Raw genomic sequence first — 16,339 nt, forward strand, 5'->3', positions numbered from 1 at the left:
TAACATTTTCTAACAGTCATTATAAGTGAGACTTTGTGTTAAGCAAGGTAGGAACTATTATTATCCTTATTTTACAATGAAAATGAAGTTTAGAGAAGATAAGTATCTTGCTCAGAGTCTCAAAGATACTAAGTGTGAGCACAGGCCTTACCGATCACAAAGCCCATGGCCTTTCCTACAGTGCTACTCTGCCTCTTTTGGGGTTATTTAATAAATACTTCATTTTATGTAAATAAAATGATAAATAATACCAGTGTCTTTAGATTTCAAGTGTGCGTTGGTTTAGGAATATAATAACTAAAGAATTAACTCACTCCACCACTTTCCTCTACTTCCTTATTACTCACTCTTTACTCTCTCGTGGAAACTAAAATGAGGGCATCACTTGAGGCTAAAGAAGAAGACTATGAGTCAAGAGCCAGAGTTTTCACAGGGTGAGGGTGGGCAAACTTGAGATCTATGCAAGAGGAAGGAAGGAAGACCAGGTGGGATGGGCTCCCAAGGGGTAGAGACTATGTAGTTAGATAATTAATGGCCTGAAAATGGTCTTGAATGATGAATGGCATATGAGGTGTAAGAGAATACACTCCATGTGAGTGAGTAATGTTAAATGCCTATCCAGTTGGTTAATGGTGGTTATGTGATAATAGAAAATGTACATTGTTTCTGCCCCAGTTTCTGGTACAGATCTCCTGAAATCCTTGTATAATTTTAAGTGATAAGAGCACTAGGAATATTTTTCGTTTAAAAGAGGTAACTCTGGGTGGGCTTCTGGATGACTCTTGGATAGCTTTTTGGTCATATGAAGCACACACAACACACACACACACACACACATCCCACTTTGCATTGAAACCCAGAGCTGCCATTCCAGAGGAATTGCCTTGCATGTCTTATAGCTCAAATCTTTGGAATGTTAAAATAGGGTAAAATAACTTTTGGACTGAACATAAAGCAGTATTATGCCCCAAAGAACTGTTTGCAAAGATAACAAAAAAGCAGAATATTATAGCCACAGCAGATATTATGGCTACAGGACTGATGACTACCAGATTAGAAATTAAAGACATTCTTTAGAATAAACATCACTATGTTATTTTATCTGCACCTATAGTAATGCCTTCCTTCTTAAGATGTAATCGTTCCCCTTCCCTTTCTCATAAGTACCCCTGGCCTTTGTCTCCTAATGGAAACATTATTTGAGCTTCTGAATCAGTGTGACCGAAATAGTGGTTCTTTGATCTCAAATAAACGCTGTTGATTCTCACTTTGAAAGTCCTTTTATTTTTAGGTTAACAAGGCTAAGATTTTGAGTCAGATAATTGGGATTAAAGCCTTAATTCTTAACAACTTCCTACTGGTATGATTTTAAGCAAGTTGCTAAATTTATCTGAATCTCAGTCTTCTCTGCCTTAGGATAACAATGTTATTGGACCTACCTACCTCACTGAGTCGCTTTGAGGATTAAAGAAGACAATAAATGGTAAAGCATTATATAAACAAACATATTAGCTTTTGCTATTCTCATTGTTAATGTTAACTACTGTACAAGTAGAGGTCAAAAATCGTTAGATTTTGAGTGCTTATAGGTGGTCTCTGATTACAAGGAGCTCACTGTCTGGGGAGGGGCATGGTAAGGAATGTAGTGGAGACTAAGAACATAAGAGATAAGTTAATAGAATGTGGGGAATTCAAAGTGGGGGAGAAGGAGGAAGTGACCAGATTGTTTGCGAGAAGTCCTGCTGTGATATTCTGCTTTTAAAAAGTTTATATTGGCATCCTTGGTGAAATAGTAGAACTTCAATTTCTATAATGCTTCTTAGGAGACTACATTTGTTTAGAAAACTGCTCATCTAAATTTATACATTGGTTCTCGTCAGCCTAGAACTTGCTAATCAAGCTTATAACATTGATCTCTTTGACTTTGACGTCACTGATTTTATTATAATTAAACCAACTAATGCAAAAGTTGTGTACTTTCTCTTCTCAGTGAAAAATGTTTCTTTATTTAGATCTTAAAACTTGCAACGTTTTTGCAAGTTTAGAAAGTAAGTGATGTTTATAAAAGATTTATTTTTCTAATACCCAAAGCAAATCCTCAAGTATTTCGCACTGGCAGTCTGTGACATATGTGGGACATGCTATCTATCTTTCAGTTTCCATATAGGGTCTGTGTGTAGAAGTAGAAGTCTGGAATGTCTCAGCAAAACTGCCTCATCAACACATTTGGAAAAATTCCTTTTGCCTATTTTCTCTTTTGTAAAACTCGATTCCTTCTTAAAATTCTAAGCTTTTAAAAAAAGGTATTCTTAGTATCACATATATTTATTTTAATGTGAATACTTCTCTTTGCATAATGTGCATCAAAGGCCTTTTTTATAAGAATTACTACATCTGTATATGTAGTAGGTTTTTTCTTTTTTTCATTTACTTCTCTTTGGCTTCCAAGAGAAGGCAAACAAAGTAATAAATATTTTCTAGGAGAATATGGCTGTACTTACACTTTTTTGCACTTTAGAATCATCCAACAGGAAATAAGGATGGATACAATAAAGATGGGCACACCAAAGGACATGCCTAGGCAGTAAAATAAGGTAATTAAAAGCATGGAAAACATAACCCATAGATTTTAAACTCTACCTTGATATCTAGTCCCTCCAGAGGTTGCCAATGATTTTTAAAAGTGTAACTATAAATTCTGCTTTAAAAACACCTTCACATGGATTATCTTTAAGATATCCCCTCCGCTCCTTGTTTAGTATAGGGCATTTGTGTTACTACCATGGGTTTATAGATGAGGGGTGAGCAGAGCTGTTTCGTGACCTTTAGTCCAACTGAGCAGGCTTTCAGCAAGTATGTGAGAACAACTCTGGAGGTCCTGGGCTCCAGCTCTCCATGCTCTGCACATATCTCTTGTGTAAGGCACAGGTAAGAGCTATTCTATACAACAGACTAAACCAATTGCCTTTGAAGAAAATTGTATCATAAAACTCTTTAATATGCAGATCACAGAAATTGGCTTGAAAATTGGTTTTTGTGACTTCCATTTTGTGCAAATGGGCACAATACCAACCTGAAGATTATTACTAGTTGTATTCTCCAGCTACAATAAAATAAGATAAATGATTGTTCCTTTGTAATGGTTCAAAGATAGTATAAGAACACTTGATAAAAAAACACTCACTCTATATGTATATGAGGATATCAGTTTTGCCGTATCATGGGCCTGAGTTTATCACTATTTTCTTTCTAATGAAGTAGCAACGTAAGATATTTTGATCTTTTATAACATTTCATTCATTATAAGTGAATACTTACTGTTAAAAATTCTAGAGTTCCTCAGCAAACCCTTTACAGAACTTACCAACAATGAAACCATTATGTGAGCCTAAAAGGAAGACAAAGGCCACAGATACATCATTGTAGCACTTAACATGATTAAACAGAAGCTCTCAGCCTGGAAAAATTTATCCTGATTTTTATCAGTACAGTGTCCATTTTTTTTCTAATATGAAAGAAAAACCATTGGTTTTACTCAGATAATCTCATTTTTATCTTATAAACTCAGTAGTCTGTTTTATTTCTTTATAACTTAATATTTTATCATAAAGGTAATAAAATCACAGCAAAAATTTATAAAACAGAAGAAAAAATAGTACCACACTTAATCTTACTACTGTGAAGTGCTTTGGTAAATTTCCTTCTGGTACATGTTCCCATGCATCTCAGTTTTTACATACTTATAAAATCTCTATATCCATCTCATCTTTGCACAGTGAAATTAAGTGCTCAATATATGTTAATTTTTACAACCATTACTACCACCACACCCATCACTGCTGCTACTCATATGATAACACTATTAACCCTTCATTATATTTTTCACATATTTCTTATCTGTTGACTGCCTTCTTATTTACTTTTCAAGTACATACATAAGTTGTAAGTCAAATTTGTTGATATTTTACGACTTTTTCTATCACATCAAAAAGTTTAAAAAGTTAGCCTTCTAGTGGTTTGGTAAACTTTTATTTATTTTTTTATATTAGGCTTTCTATGTTTACTTTTGAAACTTTTAACTTTTTATAACATCTGGTATTTATTATAAAATAAAAAGAAAAATTCTAAATTTTTTCAATGCTATCTATATTATTTGGTCATTTTTTTCTTCCACATGGATTGAGGATGTCTCAGCTATTATATTTTATTCATAAGATACCTTTATTTTTGTTTATAACCTTTATTTTATTAATATCAGGTTTTCCACTTATTTTTAAAAATAAGTATTTTTGCACTGTTATAAAGTGATTTGTGTATTGTGGCTTTATATTTTGTCTTAATATCTGGTAGGGTAGTTTCCCAATTACGTGAATTTTCTATATTTCACAGCTTCATCATCAGAATGCTCCAAAGGCATTCATTCAGTTAGGCAGTGAGCTTTTGCCAAAGAAGTGAATATAATTTGATATTAAAGGAGTATCGAGTTTACAATGTGGACATATTATTTGTAAATCTGATTAGCTAGAATGTTTAAGGGATTAACTGTAAAAAAAATTGTATCTTGAACAATCTTGGTATTCAAATATTTATAAATAAGAGTGATAAGAATGTATTGGGGAGCAGCGTAGCACTTACTTGGATTAAGAAAAGTTACTTATTGTTAGTTTTGCTCATCAGCTCTTTGCCTTGTACAAGTTCAGGGATTAGGATTTTCTATCTACATTACCCTCTAGTTGCCAACAGAGGGCTGCTCTTCTACAGAGCTCGATGACATATGATTTCTAAATCTGCTGTACCTATTGTACCCGTTTAAAATTGCATGAGGGAAACCTAGCAGCTGGTTTCTGCAGCTTGGAAGGTGCTTCCTGACTCATGCTGAAAACATTCTTTTTAATAACTTTTTATTTTATTAAATTTATTGGGGTGACATTGATTAATAAGGCTTGCTCTGTCTCTGATGTGCTCTTGACTTTTAAGGCTCCCAGGCTATAAACAAATCATTCCTGTGGAATGCATGCAACAATACAGTGATACAGACAAAAAAGATCCATAGGGAGTCCCTGGGAGAGATGAATGGGTTGAGAAGAGTGAGGAGAGCAAGGCTGGCCTGACTCTCATTGCTGAGGACTTTTGGAGAAGAATTAGGGACTTCTATTGCACTCCTTATCCCTTACCACATGCTATAAACATCACACCATATTTGATAATAGTATGGATGAATGAATGAACAGTACCATTACTGGGAAGGATGCACATTCTTTGTACTTGCACTTACGAGGTGTGCATGTGGCCAGAGGAGGGTCCCATGCATCATCTGCCTGGCACTGGCTCCAGGGACTGCCTTCCAAAGTATACCCATCTTTACACCTCAAGGTTACATTATCTCCATAACGAAATACTTTGCTCACTTCCAACTCCTTCCGGATTCCATTTATAAACTGTGGGAGGCTACATTTAATCTCTGAAATTAGAAAAATTAGAAGAAAGTTGATAGTTTATTGATAATTGTTAGTTGTAACTGCCATAATACAAATCTATGACCCAAACCTACTTTCTCTTCAGCAAAGATCAGTCATGTTTATAACCAAGAATTATTGACACAGCACCACATCTTATGATATAAGTTCTTTGATTTTAATTTCTTAGGTAAAGTAAGGGAATATAGATTGAATTGTAATGCGCTTTCGATTATGGACAACTCTGCAACTGGAAAGTTGTAGAAAGATGAGGAGTTAGGATAACTACGTGCTAGCCCTGGATCCACTTGGGTCATATATGGAAATAGGAATATCATGTTAACTGTTTCTAGGAATACTACAAATATCGGTATTTAGCCTCTTGATTAATGCATGTTTCTGGTCATTTTTATACATAGAACAAAGAGGTTAGCAAATTATGATTCTGAAATTAAAATGTCAATTTTCTATTTAATTTACTTTATCTCATTTAGGTCAAACTTTGTTCTGTTTTCTTTTTCTGCCCAGCTATTAACACCTTCAATTTAAGCAAAGCCTGCTTTTCAGCTGTAATAGTCTCAAAATTAGCCTAATTTTTTTTTCTTTATAAGTACCAACAAGGTAAAGTGCTATTTCTCACAGTATGATTTGCGGTCTTCTAACATCAGACTATTCTGATGGATTTGTTTAAAATAGACCTCTAGACCTCAACTCAAAATGTCAGAAACAGAGTTTTTGGGAATGGAGATTAAGAAGCTATCTTTTTAACAAGGTTCCTGGCTGATTTTGCCAAAGATGAAGAATGAATAAACCATGTTCAAAGAGGACAATTATTGAAGCAAAATGAATTTTACTTAAGTGAAAAAAAGGAGCTTCCAAGAGAATAGAATATTACTCTTGTAATAAACCATGTTTGAATAGAATAGTTATTAAGACAAAGTTAATATTATTTAAATGAAAAGAGAGCAGCTGCCAGAAGAATAGAATATTATTCTTTATTATCAGGAGAACTATCTCAGAGTCTTAATTTGAACAATTAATCATTGAACTATTCCCTGAATCTTCATACTTCTAATGTAATTAAAGCAATAAAAAGTAAGCTTCTCAGTTTCTACAGAGCCACAGGGACCTTGTAAGTGCCATCCATGTTTGCAAATAATCACAACAGAGACTCTTATCATCACTGTGGTGGGCCACATTTTCTCTATCTCTAAAATGAAGAGTTGAGAGGCCAAGAAGGATCTCTGAGACTTTTAGGTTGGGGAAGGCCCTATGATTCTATAACCATGGTAGCCATAGGACTAACCAGTTCTTAATATTAAAAACACAAGCATATCTGTAATACCTTATACCTCATCCTTGTCCTTACATGGTATTTCTAAAATAAAAGAATGGAAGAGAAATAAGCAAAGCAAAATGACTTAACTTACAGTTTTGCAAAATCAAAAAAGCTACATTTAACCCATTTCATGTTTGTCCTGAGAATACTCACTTGTGGCACTTGTGGCTGCAGCGTTTACCCTGAGATAATTCATCGATTACAGTCCTAACCTTATTCCCAAAGTTTGTCGTGAAATATCTCACTTTTATTATTATTTTCTCAATGCTCTAGTATATCGATAGTCTTTGGAAACAAATGACATCATTCTACTCATAGCATTCTGTTTTTAGTAGTGGTACTCCCATTGACAAAATATAGTAATTTTCTATCTTTGAAAATGTCAAATCCTAGAAAAGGTGGCATTCATACTCGTGGTGTTAACATCGTCCTTGAACAGTTGTTAGTCAAAGATGCATTTGATGTATCCAATTTTTCCAAAATAGATGATTCTGATGATTTTTTGGATAGTGCCATGGAACACTATAGGGTCAGGCCTCTGATGATTCCAATATGATGGAACTAACCCTACACCAGCTCAGGTTGCACTCTGAAATGGTCAATTTGCTATAATTTGACTTCAAAGGTATGACTTTACTGGCACACTGGCAAAAAAGTTGATGTCAGTGATACCACTGGTGCCCTGAAGTATTTTGAACTGTTCTTTACTGAGGAATTAGTTTCAAAAATTACCAGTGAAATGAATGCCCAACCTGCCTTGTTGGCTTCAAAGCCACCTGGTCCGAAAGGATTTTCGCAATTGGATAAATGGAAAGGCACTGTCAATGATGAACTGAAAGTCTTTTTTTCAGTGATGTCACCTCATGGTATTGTGTAGAAACTTGAGCTGGAGATGTTTTGGTCAACAAGGCCTCTTTTGGATATACCTTATCTCAGACAAATTGTGACTGGTGAAAGAGTTTTACCTTTGCTCTGGTGCCTGCATTTTGTCAACAATCCTATATCTGCTGGTCAATCAAAGACCTAGATTTCATTGCAGAAGATCAATCCTGTGTTCAACTTTCTTGTAAATAAATTTTCAACTGTATATACTCCAAATGGAAACATTGCAGTAGATGAATCACTGATGCTGTTCAAGGGCCGGTTAGCTATGAAGCAGTACATCCCAACAAAATGAGCAGGATCTGGTCTCTGGCTATGTGTATTTTGTAAAAGTCAATCTGATTATATGTGGAATATGCTTGTTCACAGGGGGCCCAACATGAATTTGAAAGATTCAGCTGATGGTCTGAAATCGTCATGCATTGTTCTTACCTTGATCAATGACCTTCTTGGCCAAGCATATTGTGTCTTCCTTGATAACTTTTATATACCTCCTATGCTTTTCAGTGAATTACATCAAAACAGGACTGATGGGGTTGGGACAGCTCATTTGAACAGAGAATAGATACTAAATGATCTAAAAAAAAAATAAAAGGATTGCAAAGGGGATGTCTGTAGCCAGATTCTGTGGTGAACTTATGGCACTGAAATGGTGTGACAAGAAGGAGGTGACAATGTTGTCAACATCCACAATGATACTGTGGTTGAAATAGACAAAAGAAATGGAAAGAAAACTAAGAAGCCATGTGTCATTGTGCATTATGAGAATATGGGAGCAATGGACTCAGCTGATCAGATGCTCACTTATCTAACTAAGCACAAAAGGCACAAGTTTTGGTATAAGAAATTCTTTCACCACCTTTTAAACATTACAGTGCTGAACTCCTACATGCTGTTCAAGAAGGACAATCCTGAGCACACCATCAGCCATGTAAATTTCAGACTGACGTTGATTGAAAGAATGCTGGAAAAGCATCACTAGCCAGGGCAGCAATGTCTTCAAGGTTGTCCGTGCTCTGATGATATCACACCTCTTCATCTGTCTGGGACATTTCCCCCAAGAGCATACCACCAACATCAGGAAAACAGAATCCAACTGGTCACTGCAAAGTTTGCTGCTCACACAAGGATAACAAGAAGATCCAGGGAGAAATGTGATATTTTTGTGTGGAATGTGATAATCCATTTTGTGTTATTCCTTGCTTTCAAATTTACCACACACACACAAAATTGTTAAATAGTGATCATCATATACATTTCTATTATATTAGGATTAGAGAAAGTCCTGCTTAGAAATAACTCCAAGAACAGTTTTTATATTTTGTTTTCACATTGAAAACCAGTCAGATTTGCTTCAGCCTCAGAGTATGTTTATGTAAAATTAAATTAATGCTGGCAGTGAGCTTCGCTTTTTTTTCTAAACAGGAAATGGCTTAAAAAGAGACAGTATAGTTTGTAGTGTTCAAAAGCAGGGGCTGAGCAGGGATCCAATCCTATCACCATCCCTAATGAGCTATGGATCACGGAACCAGTTACTGGTTCTCTCTATACCTCAATTTTCTCCTCTGTAACATAGCAAGAATAATAATCCTACCTCATCAAATTCTTCTGGAGACTAACGAAAATCACTTTTGTAAAAATCTCAGTACCATGCTTGGTCACAGAATATGATTTTCAATTTTTTTTTTTTGTAGCACTTTAGAATATTGCCAACAAAGATTTGTAAGTCAGATATCATTTTTGCAAACATAGAAAGAAATAATGAAAATAATTCTCATGACTTGTTCCAGGGAAGAGATGAAATAAACACCTCACCTTTGGTCTTGGAGATTATTGTAAAACTCCACATCCAGTAATTCCAGGAGCTCACTGCACTCAACCTCACTCCAGGCTTCAATTCTCCTCTCAACAAACTGTGCCTCTCGTCTCTTACTGACTTTCTAAGGATATTTGTAAGGACCATCTGTGACCCTTGGAGATCCTCTTGAGCTAAAATATTTTATTATTTAAAAGCCTGTAAAGCATTTAAAATATGTTCAAAATCTATCATATTACTGGAAATTCTATCAGTTCTTCCTACTTATTTAGTAGAGCTGAGGATCCTTGGGCAACCTTCCTTCCTAATGTTCTGCTTTTCACCTCCACTACTGATACTCATTTCATGATCCTCCCAGAAAGGGTCTCTCAGCCTCATGCATCAATTTTCCATAAAAACCCAGCAAGAATAAGAGATACCTTTGCAATAAAGATCAAATTCACTCCAGGTTCTCTCGTGTGTACAGAAAATGAAGGCATTCCCCACCAACAGGTAGCCTGGGTCACAAGTGTAGTTGACTGTCATCCCAGGAAGATATGGAGATGTATGTCCTCCAACGTGATGCCCATTGCGGATCTTGGGTGGATGTGAACATGCTGAGAACAAGTTTCCCCCAAAACACAAGAAAAGACATTCAGTTACACATAGAAGTAAGAACACATCAACACATCTAATAATATCTCTGACTATTAGAATCACATGAAAATGCAGGCAGACAGGTCCCAAGACACTAAATGTTTGCCTTTCAGTTGAAAGACTGATTATCTAAACCCAGATCCCTCAGCCTGTATTCTCTACTTGCAAACTGCACCAGACGGAAGTACCAGTGGGATCTATAAACTACCAATTCAGTATTGTCTGTCCTTACTGGAGGATGGAGCTTGTGTGGACAATCACAGCCACAAAGGATCCTCCGATGACAAATACTGTCATTTAAAGCCATTCTAATATGAAAAGGAATGAGCTACAGAGACCAACAGCACAATTTTAGACTCCACTCCTCTAAGGCAGCCTGAGTTCCCTTTGTTAGAAGTGAGATGAAGGGTCAACAAAATGCAGTCACAGGCTGAGCAGAATACTTAGAAATAACAAAAGGAGTGTAGACGCCTACATTGGACTTTCCTGATTATTTCTATAGCATTACCAGTTCTAATGTAAATTACAATCATCATCATGCATGTTTGCTCTGCACACCTATCTATCTAGTATAAAACCAACTAGTAATAGAGATGGCATAATTGAATATTTTATGTAGCATTTGTTTTCATTGCTTTGAAAATATTCTCTATAAAATCTGTGCCTCACTGATTCCCTCCACTCTTTATTCCTTCCTCTATTCACCATCCTACACTCCTCACCCCAGCGGGAAGGGTCATTAGAATACCACCAACTGGGACATGAAGCACTGCTAGAACCATCTGTTACTTGCCTAGCAGGCAATTCTGTATGTGATATTCATCACAAAGCTGTGTTCAGAAGCATGAACGACTGTCAGGAAAAAGATATAGAGGTTCTTGCCCAGATATACTGATCCATTTGTATTGAGGAGAAGTGTACACTGACCAGCAGGACCAGAAAGTTCACAGCGAGGGGCAGGGCCACTCCAAAACCCATTCCCTTGACTGTCACTTGTACAGCGGATGGTGCTATCCCCAATGAGGTTGAAGGTCATCCCTTTGTCTGGGTGGGGGTCACATGTGTAAGTAATTTCTTTTCCATAGAGAATGTCTCCGAGAGAAGTTCCTGTGTGACTCCCGTTAAGGATAGCTGGAGGATTTGGACAAAAGATTTCTAGAAAGAAAAAAAGAGCATTAGGTTCCATTAGAGTTTCAACTACAATGATTATACAATAATGGTGTCCTGGGATTGTGTCATAAACACATTTTCATTCTATGAGAACATAACTAAGGTGGATGGAATTTAAATATATAAAGCTTTTTCTGAGAAGGAACTAGGAAAAGTGAGACTTAGTTTACTGTTTATTGCGAAAGTCCAAAAGACCCTCCAGGTAGCTAAGTTTTTAATCACTTTGGAAGATAATTAATATTTCAGCAGTCATTTGATCTCCTACTTTGTGTCAGGTATTGTCACAGTCCTGGGCTGACAATGGGGTACAAGACAGACAGTTTTGGCCCTCAAAGATCTGAAGTTTAGGGAAATCTTGGTGAAGTTTATTAGACATGGACTATCATTTTTAGCAGATATAACTCTTCCTTGATGACTCATGACATTTATCATCCATACCAACACCAAATACTAATAGTGTCAAAAGAATACTACGTTGATTTTGATAGGGTTCTTTATAGCCAAATTAAAGGGCACCAGGAAGCTTCCTTTTCCCTTCCTTTTTTCATTTTTTTTCTTTCTTCTGAGCTTTCTGCTGTCATTTCTTCTTGCTGTTAGTGTATCTGTTTCTAGCAGTTCCTTCCCTAAAACTAATTCGTTACTTCTAATCTTACATAAACTTAGGAAGAGATACCCAAACTTGTCAGAATTGTATGTATAAAAAAAATGAGAGCCTTAGTATATCAAACAATGATTGACTTCTCATATTTGGATTTCAACTATGTGTTTGTGTTTATCCAAAGTTTACTTATAAATTTATTTTCAGCTTTATATGTGTCAGGAAGGTTGAGTCTCCTGGATTTCTAAGTTTTATACACATGGAGTGTTCTCATAAAGTTCCACCATACTACCATAAAATGTTCGAATAGTTTCTAGCAAGGTATTTTATCAAAATACAAATTAAAATGAACATTTCCAAACATCAGGAAAAGTGGATTAAAAATAGGTCTTGCCTTATTCACAAACAAACAAATTATTAATAAACAAAGTAGGATAAATCAGTAATATCTTGGTGTATAAAATACCCATTTCTCAATTTCTGAATCTTCCAAATGTTTTTTTTTTAAGTGAGTGGTTTGAAAATTTAAGGAAGCTCACTTCATCATTTAAAATATGGACTCACCTCCCTGTACCGTACTAATTTATCATATTACTGTTTTATTCTATCTGTAACACATCACTTTTAATATTCTGTCTTATGTATTTAATTTTTTATATGTTTACTTATTTTCTTAATTCATGGTCTGCCTCTTCAAGAAATCGAACTCGAGAGAGCAGGCATATGTCTTTCCTATTCTGTACTCTCCCCACATGAACTCCTGGCATGTAGGAAGCCCCTCCTTGATAAATGCTCTGGACTAAATAACAGGATGAATAAATAGTTTAAATATGTGAGGGGATAAAAAGACATACAAATTTAAGAGAAATTACTCCTAGGTGGCAAAACTCAAAAATAAATAAATAAATTTTGGTGGGCCTTCATGTCATCCAGTGTCTCCTCACATGTTTTCCATAAACTTTGACACTGGCATTAACCTAGTGACTTACAGATTAGTAACATAAACATATCATATATAAGACCTACATGACCTGTTTTGAAATTTTCCCAACAAAAAATATTTTATTAATAATTTAGTTAAATAAAGATCCAGACAACAGGTGATTCCATGAGGCAAAACTCACTGGAAATAAAAAGAAAGAGAGATACCCAGTCTGCACAATTATTCTTTGTACTCGTGTTCACACTCAGGAATACTGCTGTTCCAAAGGCTTTTCATTCCAACCAAGACACACATGGACAGATTGGATACATTGGTAGTGTTTCTTTATTTAACACTTTATATCTCTGTCATCATAAAAACAAGAAATAGCTCCCTTAATTCCATTTCCCTTTGCAACTATCGTCCCATCTCTCTGCTCCTTTTACATTAGAATTCTTCTAAGATATCGTCCATGAACTTCCATTCCTCTCCTTCATTCTCCTTTGAACTCATTCCTATCAAGCATATGCCCCCACGACTCTACTGAAACTGCTTTTGTCAGGGTCACTCGTTACCTCCACAAGTCACTAAACCTAATGATAATTTTCTGTCCTCATCTTATTTGACCTCTCTGTAGAATTGGAAACAGTTGTTCGGTCTCATATTCTTAAAAGAATTTCTTCACTTGTTTTCCAAGATACTTCATTCTCCTATTTTTTTCTCTTAGTGCATTGGCTGCTTCTTTTTCATCTCATTTGCTGATTGCTTATCATCTTTCTGAGTTCTTATTGTTAGATTTATAAGACTTAGACCATGCATCTGTTCTATGGCCACACTGACTCCCTAGGTGATCTCATTTAGTCTCTATTTTAATATCTGTATCTGAACCATCAGCAAATCCTGTCATTTCTACCTTTCAAATGTATCCAGGATTTAACCACTTCATATTACCTCCCCCACTGCTATCCTGGGCCAACATCTCTGGTTGATTTTTGCTGTAGCTACCCAGCTTATACCCTCAGTTGTATCCCCTAGATTTTCTTGGTTACACCTGCCTTATGTCCCCTCAGCTGCTTTCCCAATCAAGAGTGCTGACTGATACCACTGTTACCTCAGTTCCTAACAACACTGGCTGTTCGGCCTCTCCAAGGGTGAAAGATGGGCTACTGTATGGCCTCTACTGTCCCATTGCAGTAGAAGTCAAAGCACATCTCACATCCAAGTCAACACAACTAGATCCATGGCCATTCCGGCTTCTTCTACCACATCTAGACTTAGATGGAGCGCCATGCAGCAGGTTGTGTGAGATGTCCCCAGAGTCTGATCACAGGGTTAAATTAATACAACATGAAAGCCAGGGGCTTTATATCCTTGGGATAAACAGGAGACAGGATACAGAAAACTTACAATAGATAAATTGTTTTTCCTATTCCTAATGGATAGTTCCGGATCCATAGAGCCTTTCCAGATGTCTTAATATGACCAAAAAACTCTCACTTTTTCCTGTAAAGCTTATGGCCACTTTGGCAACACAATATATTTTATTTGCAGATCTTTCCTCCTTGCCTCCTTTTTTGTCCTTCTCAACTCTTTCTGTCCTGGGATTGCACCCTCCAATTGAACATTATAACATGAACTTTACCTCTGGTCCTGTTTTCTGGGAAATCTCCAATCTAAGACATATCCCTTTCAACTTAATTCTCTCTAGAGTAGCCAGAATGATATCATTAAAAATAAGTTAGATCATGTTACTTTTCTACTCCTAATACTCCATGGCTTTCCATATTGCTCAGAGTGAACACCTAAGTTTTTACAGTATGTAGAGTTACTTCTCTTTATTACCTCCTACTACTCCTGTATTTGCTCACTCTGTACCAGTCATATAAGCTTCCGAGAAAATGTCAGATCAGGCTTTTCAAAGGAAATTCCAAGAACATTTCTACCTTAGACCTTTGCAATTTCTGCTTTATCTGAATAGAAAGTTCTTCCTCTATGTATGCACATTGGTAGTCAACTAATTGCCGTCAGTGCTTAAATGTTACTTTCTCAGTAAGGACTTCCTTAATCGCCTTATTTTAAATTGGAACTTTATTATTTTCCTAGCTTTCCTTATCCCCCTTCACATTAACTACTCTATTGCATTACCTTGTTTTTTTTTCTTAATAACACTCAGTATTATTTGAAATTATCTGTTTTCTTGTTTACCTTTATTTTTTTTAATCGTTCTTTCTGCTGAAGAATATAAACAACAAGGGAGCAAGGACCTAGTTTTTCTTTTTTACAGGCATACTACCAGTGTCTAGAAGACTGTTTGGTGTATTGTAGGTGCTAAAAAATTATTGAATGAGTATGTGAATGACTGGATGATTTAGGAAAGGATAGAAAAGCTGAAGTGTGACCATCACTATTGACGAGAAAAAGGGAAAATTTGGCAAATCTTTAGAGTATAAATTTCTCTTCATCTATGAAGCATTTCTTCCCATTTATAGCACCTAGTATGTTTGTAAACATTTATAGGGTGGTACCCCAAAACACACGATGTTTAGATTTATTTCCCAAAAAACATTCCTTTGAACTATTCCAACACAGAAATTTTTATATCAAAAATGAAGATAAACAGAGAGGTAGACATTTGATTATTTCATTGGGCAAAATGCATTAAGAAATTGGAAAAAAAAACCCAAGAAGAAAGATGCAGACCAGAATAGATATATTTTTTTACTCACGTTCACACACAGGAACACTGTTATTCCAAAGGCTTTTCATTCCAACCAAGACACAGTAACTACTTGAACTTCCCTTTAAATGAAACCTAAAGAACAAAAGCAGTAGTGACTGGGTGAACACACCATTTCTCTCTTCCCTTCATTGACAGATATTAACTTCTCGTTTGTTGAAATACAATTTAATATCAATAAACTCGGGTGAAAAAGCTCAGCTCATTTGGTTTCTCAGCTGATAGAGGCTCAGAACTAAAATATTTTGAAAGATTGCAACTTCCAATGATGGACAAAACAATAACAACTGCCAAAGCTCAATAATCAGAAAGGCCTGAACTGAAGAAGGAACAAAAAACACAGATAGGCATTTCCTTGGTCTGGTCCCAGACTTTCCAGTCATCTTTCTCTACTCTCAGGCAGCCCCCTTTTTGTTATGAGAAGAAACTCGTTTAATGCAAAATGTAGCATTTTCTTCTCTTAGTGGACCAGGGAGAAAACAGATCCTGATTTAGGTTGGAAAATCAAAGAATGTGAGGAAAGATATCAGAGACTGTTTTTGTTTTTGTTTTTGTTTTCCCCAATACTTTTGGAATATTCCTAAATAAGACTTGTGGCATATCTAGATTATTGAAGAGTAGAGTCAAATTAACTAGAAAAAAGAAGAAAAGGTGAGAAGAGAGAATTCTTTGGAGCACAATTAACTTAAAACATCTGGTTTATTGTTAGACCGATGGCCTCCTGAATTGCCTGCAGGTCTTTATCGAGTGACTGATATTTAATGCCTGTCAAGGAGTTCTTGA

The 16,339-nt window shown here is 35.9% G+C and overlaps 1 protein-coding gene across 1 annotated transcript in view; it reads right to left on the bottom strand.

Annotated features, from left to right (window-relative positions):
* Positions 1-16,339, bottom strand: part of LOC120589495 (complement receptor type 2-like) — a 124,281-nt gene that overhangs the window by 5,461 nt on the left and 102,481 nt on the right. Inside the window, exons 38-43 of the mRNA XM_039847009.1 lie at positions 15,546-15,631; positions 11,057-11,284; positions 9,913-10,089; positions 5,276-5,461; positions 3,365-3,388; positions 2,502-2,577 (exon numbers count right to left, since the gene is read on the bottom strand). Coding sequence (XP_039702943.1) covers positions 2,502-2,577; positions 3,365-3,388; positions 5,276-5,461; positions 9,913-10,089; positions 11,057-11,284; positions 15,546-15,631 — 777 coding nt within the window. The remainder of the gene's footprint in view (positions 1-2,501; positions 2,578-3,364; positions 3,389-5,275; positions 5,462-9,912; positions 10,090-11,056; positions 11,285-15,545; positions 15,632-16,339) is intronic.

This window comes from Pteropus medius, unplaced genomic scaffold, assembly GCF_902729225.1.
Source record: "Pteropus medius unplaced genomic scaffold, Ma_sr-lr_union100, whole genome shotgun sequence".
NCBI lineage: Eukaryota > Metazoa > Chordata > Mammalia > Chiroptera > Pteropodidae > Pteropus > Pteropus medius.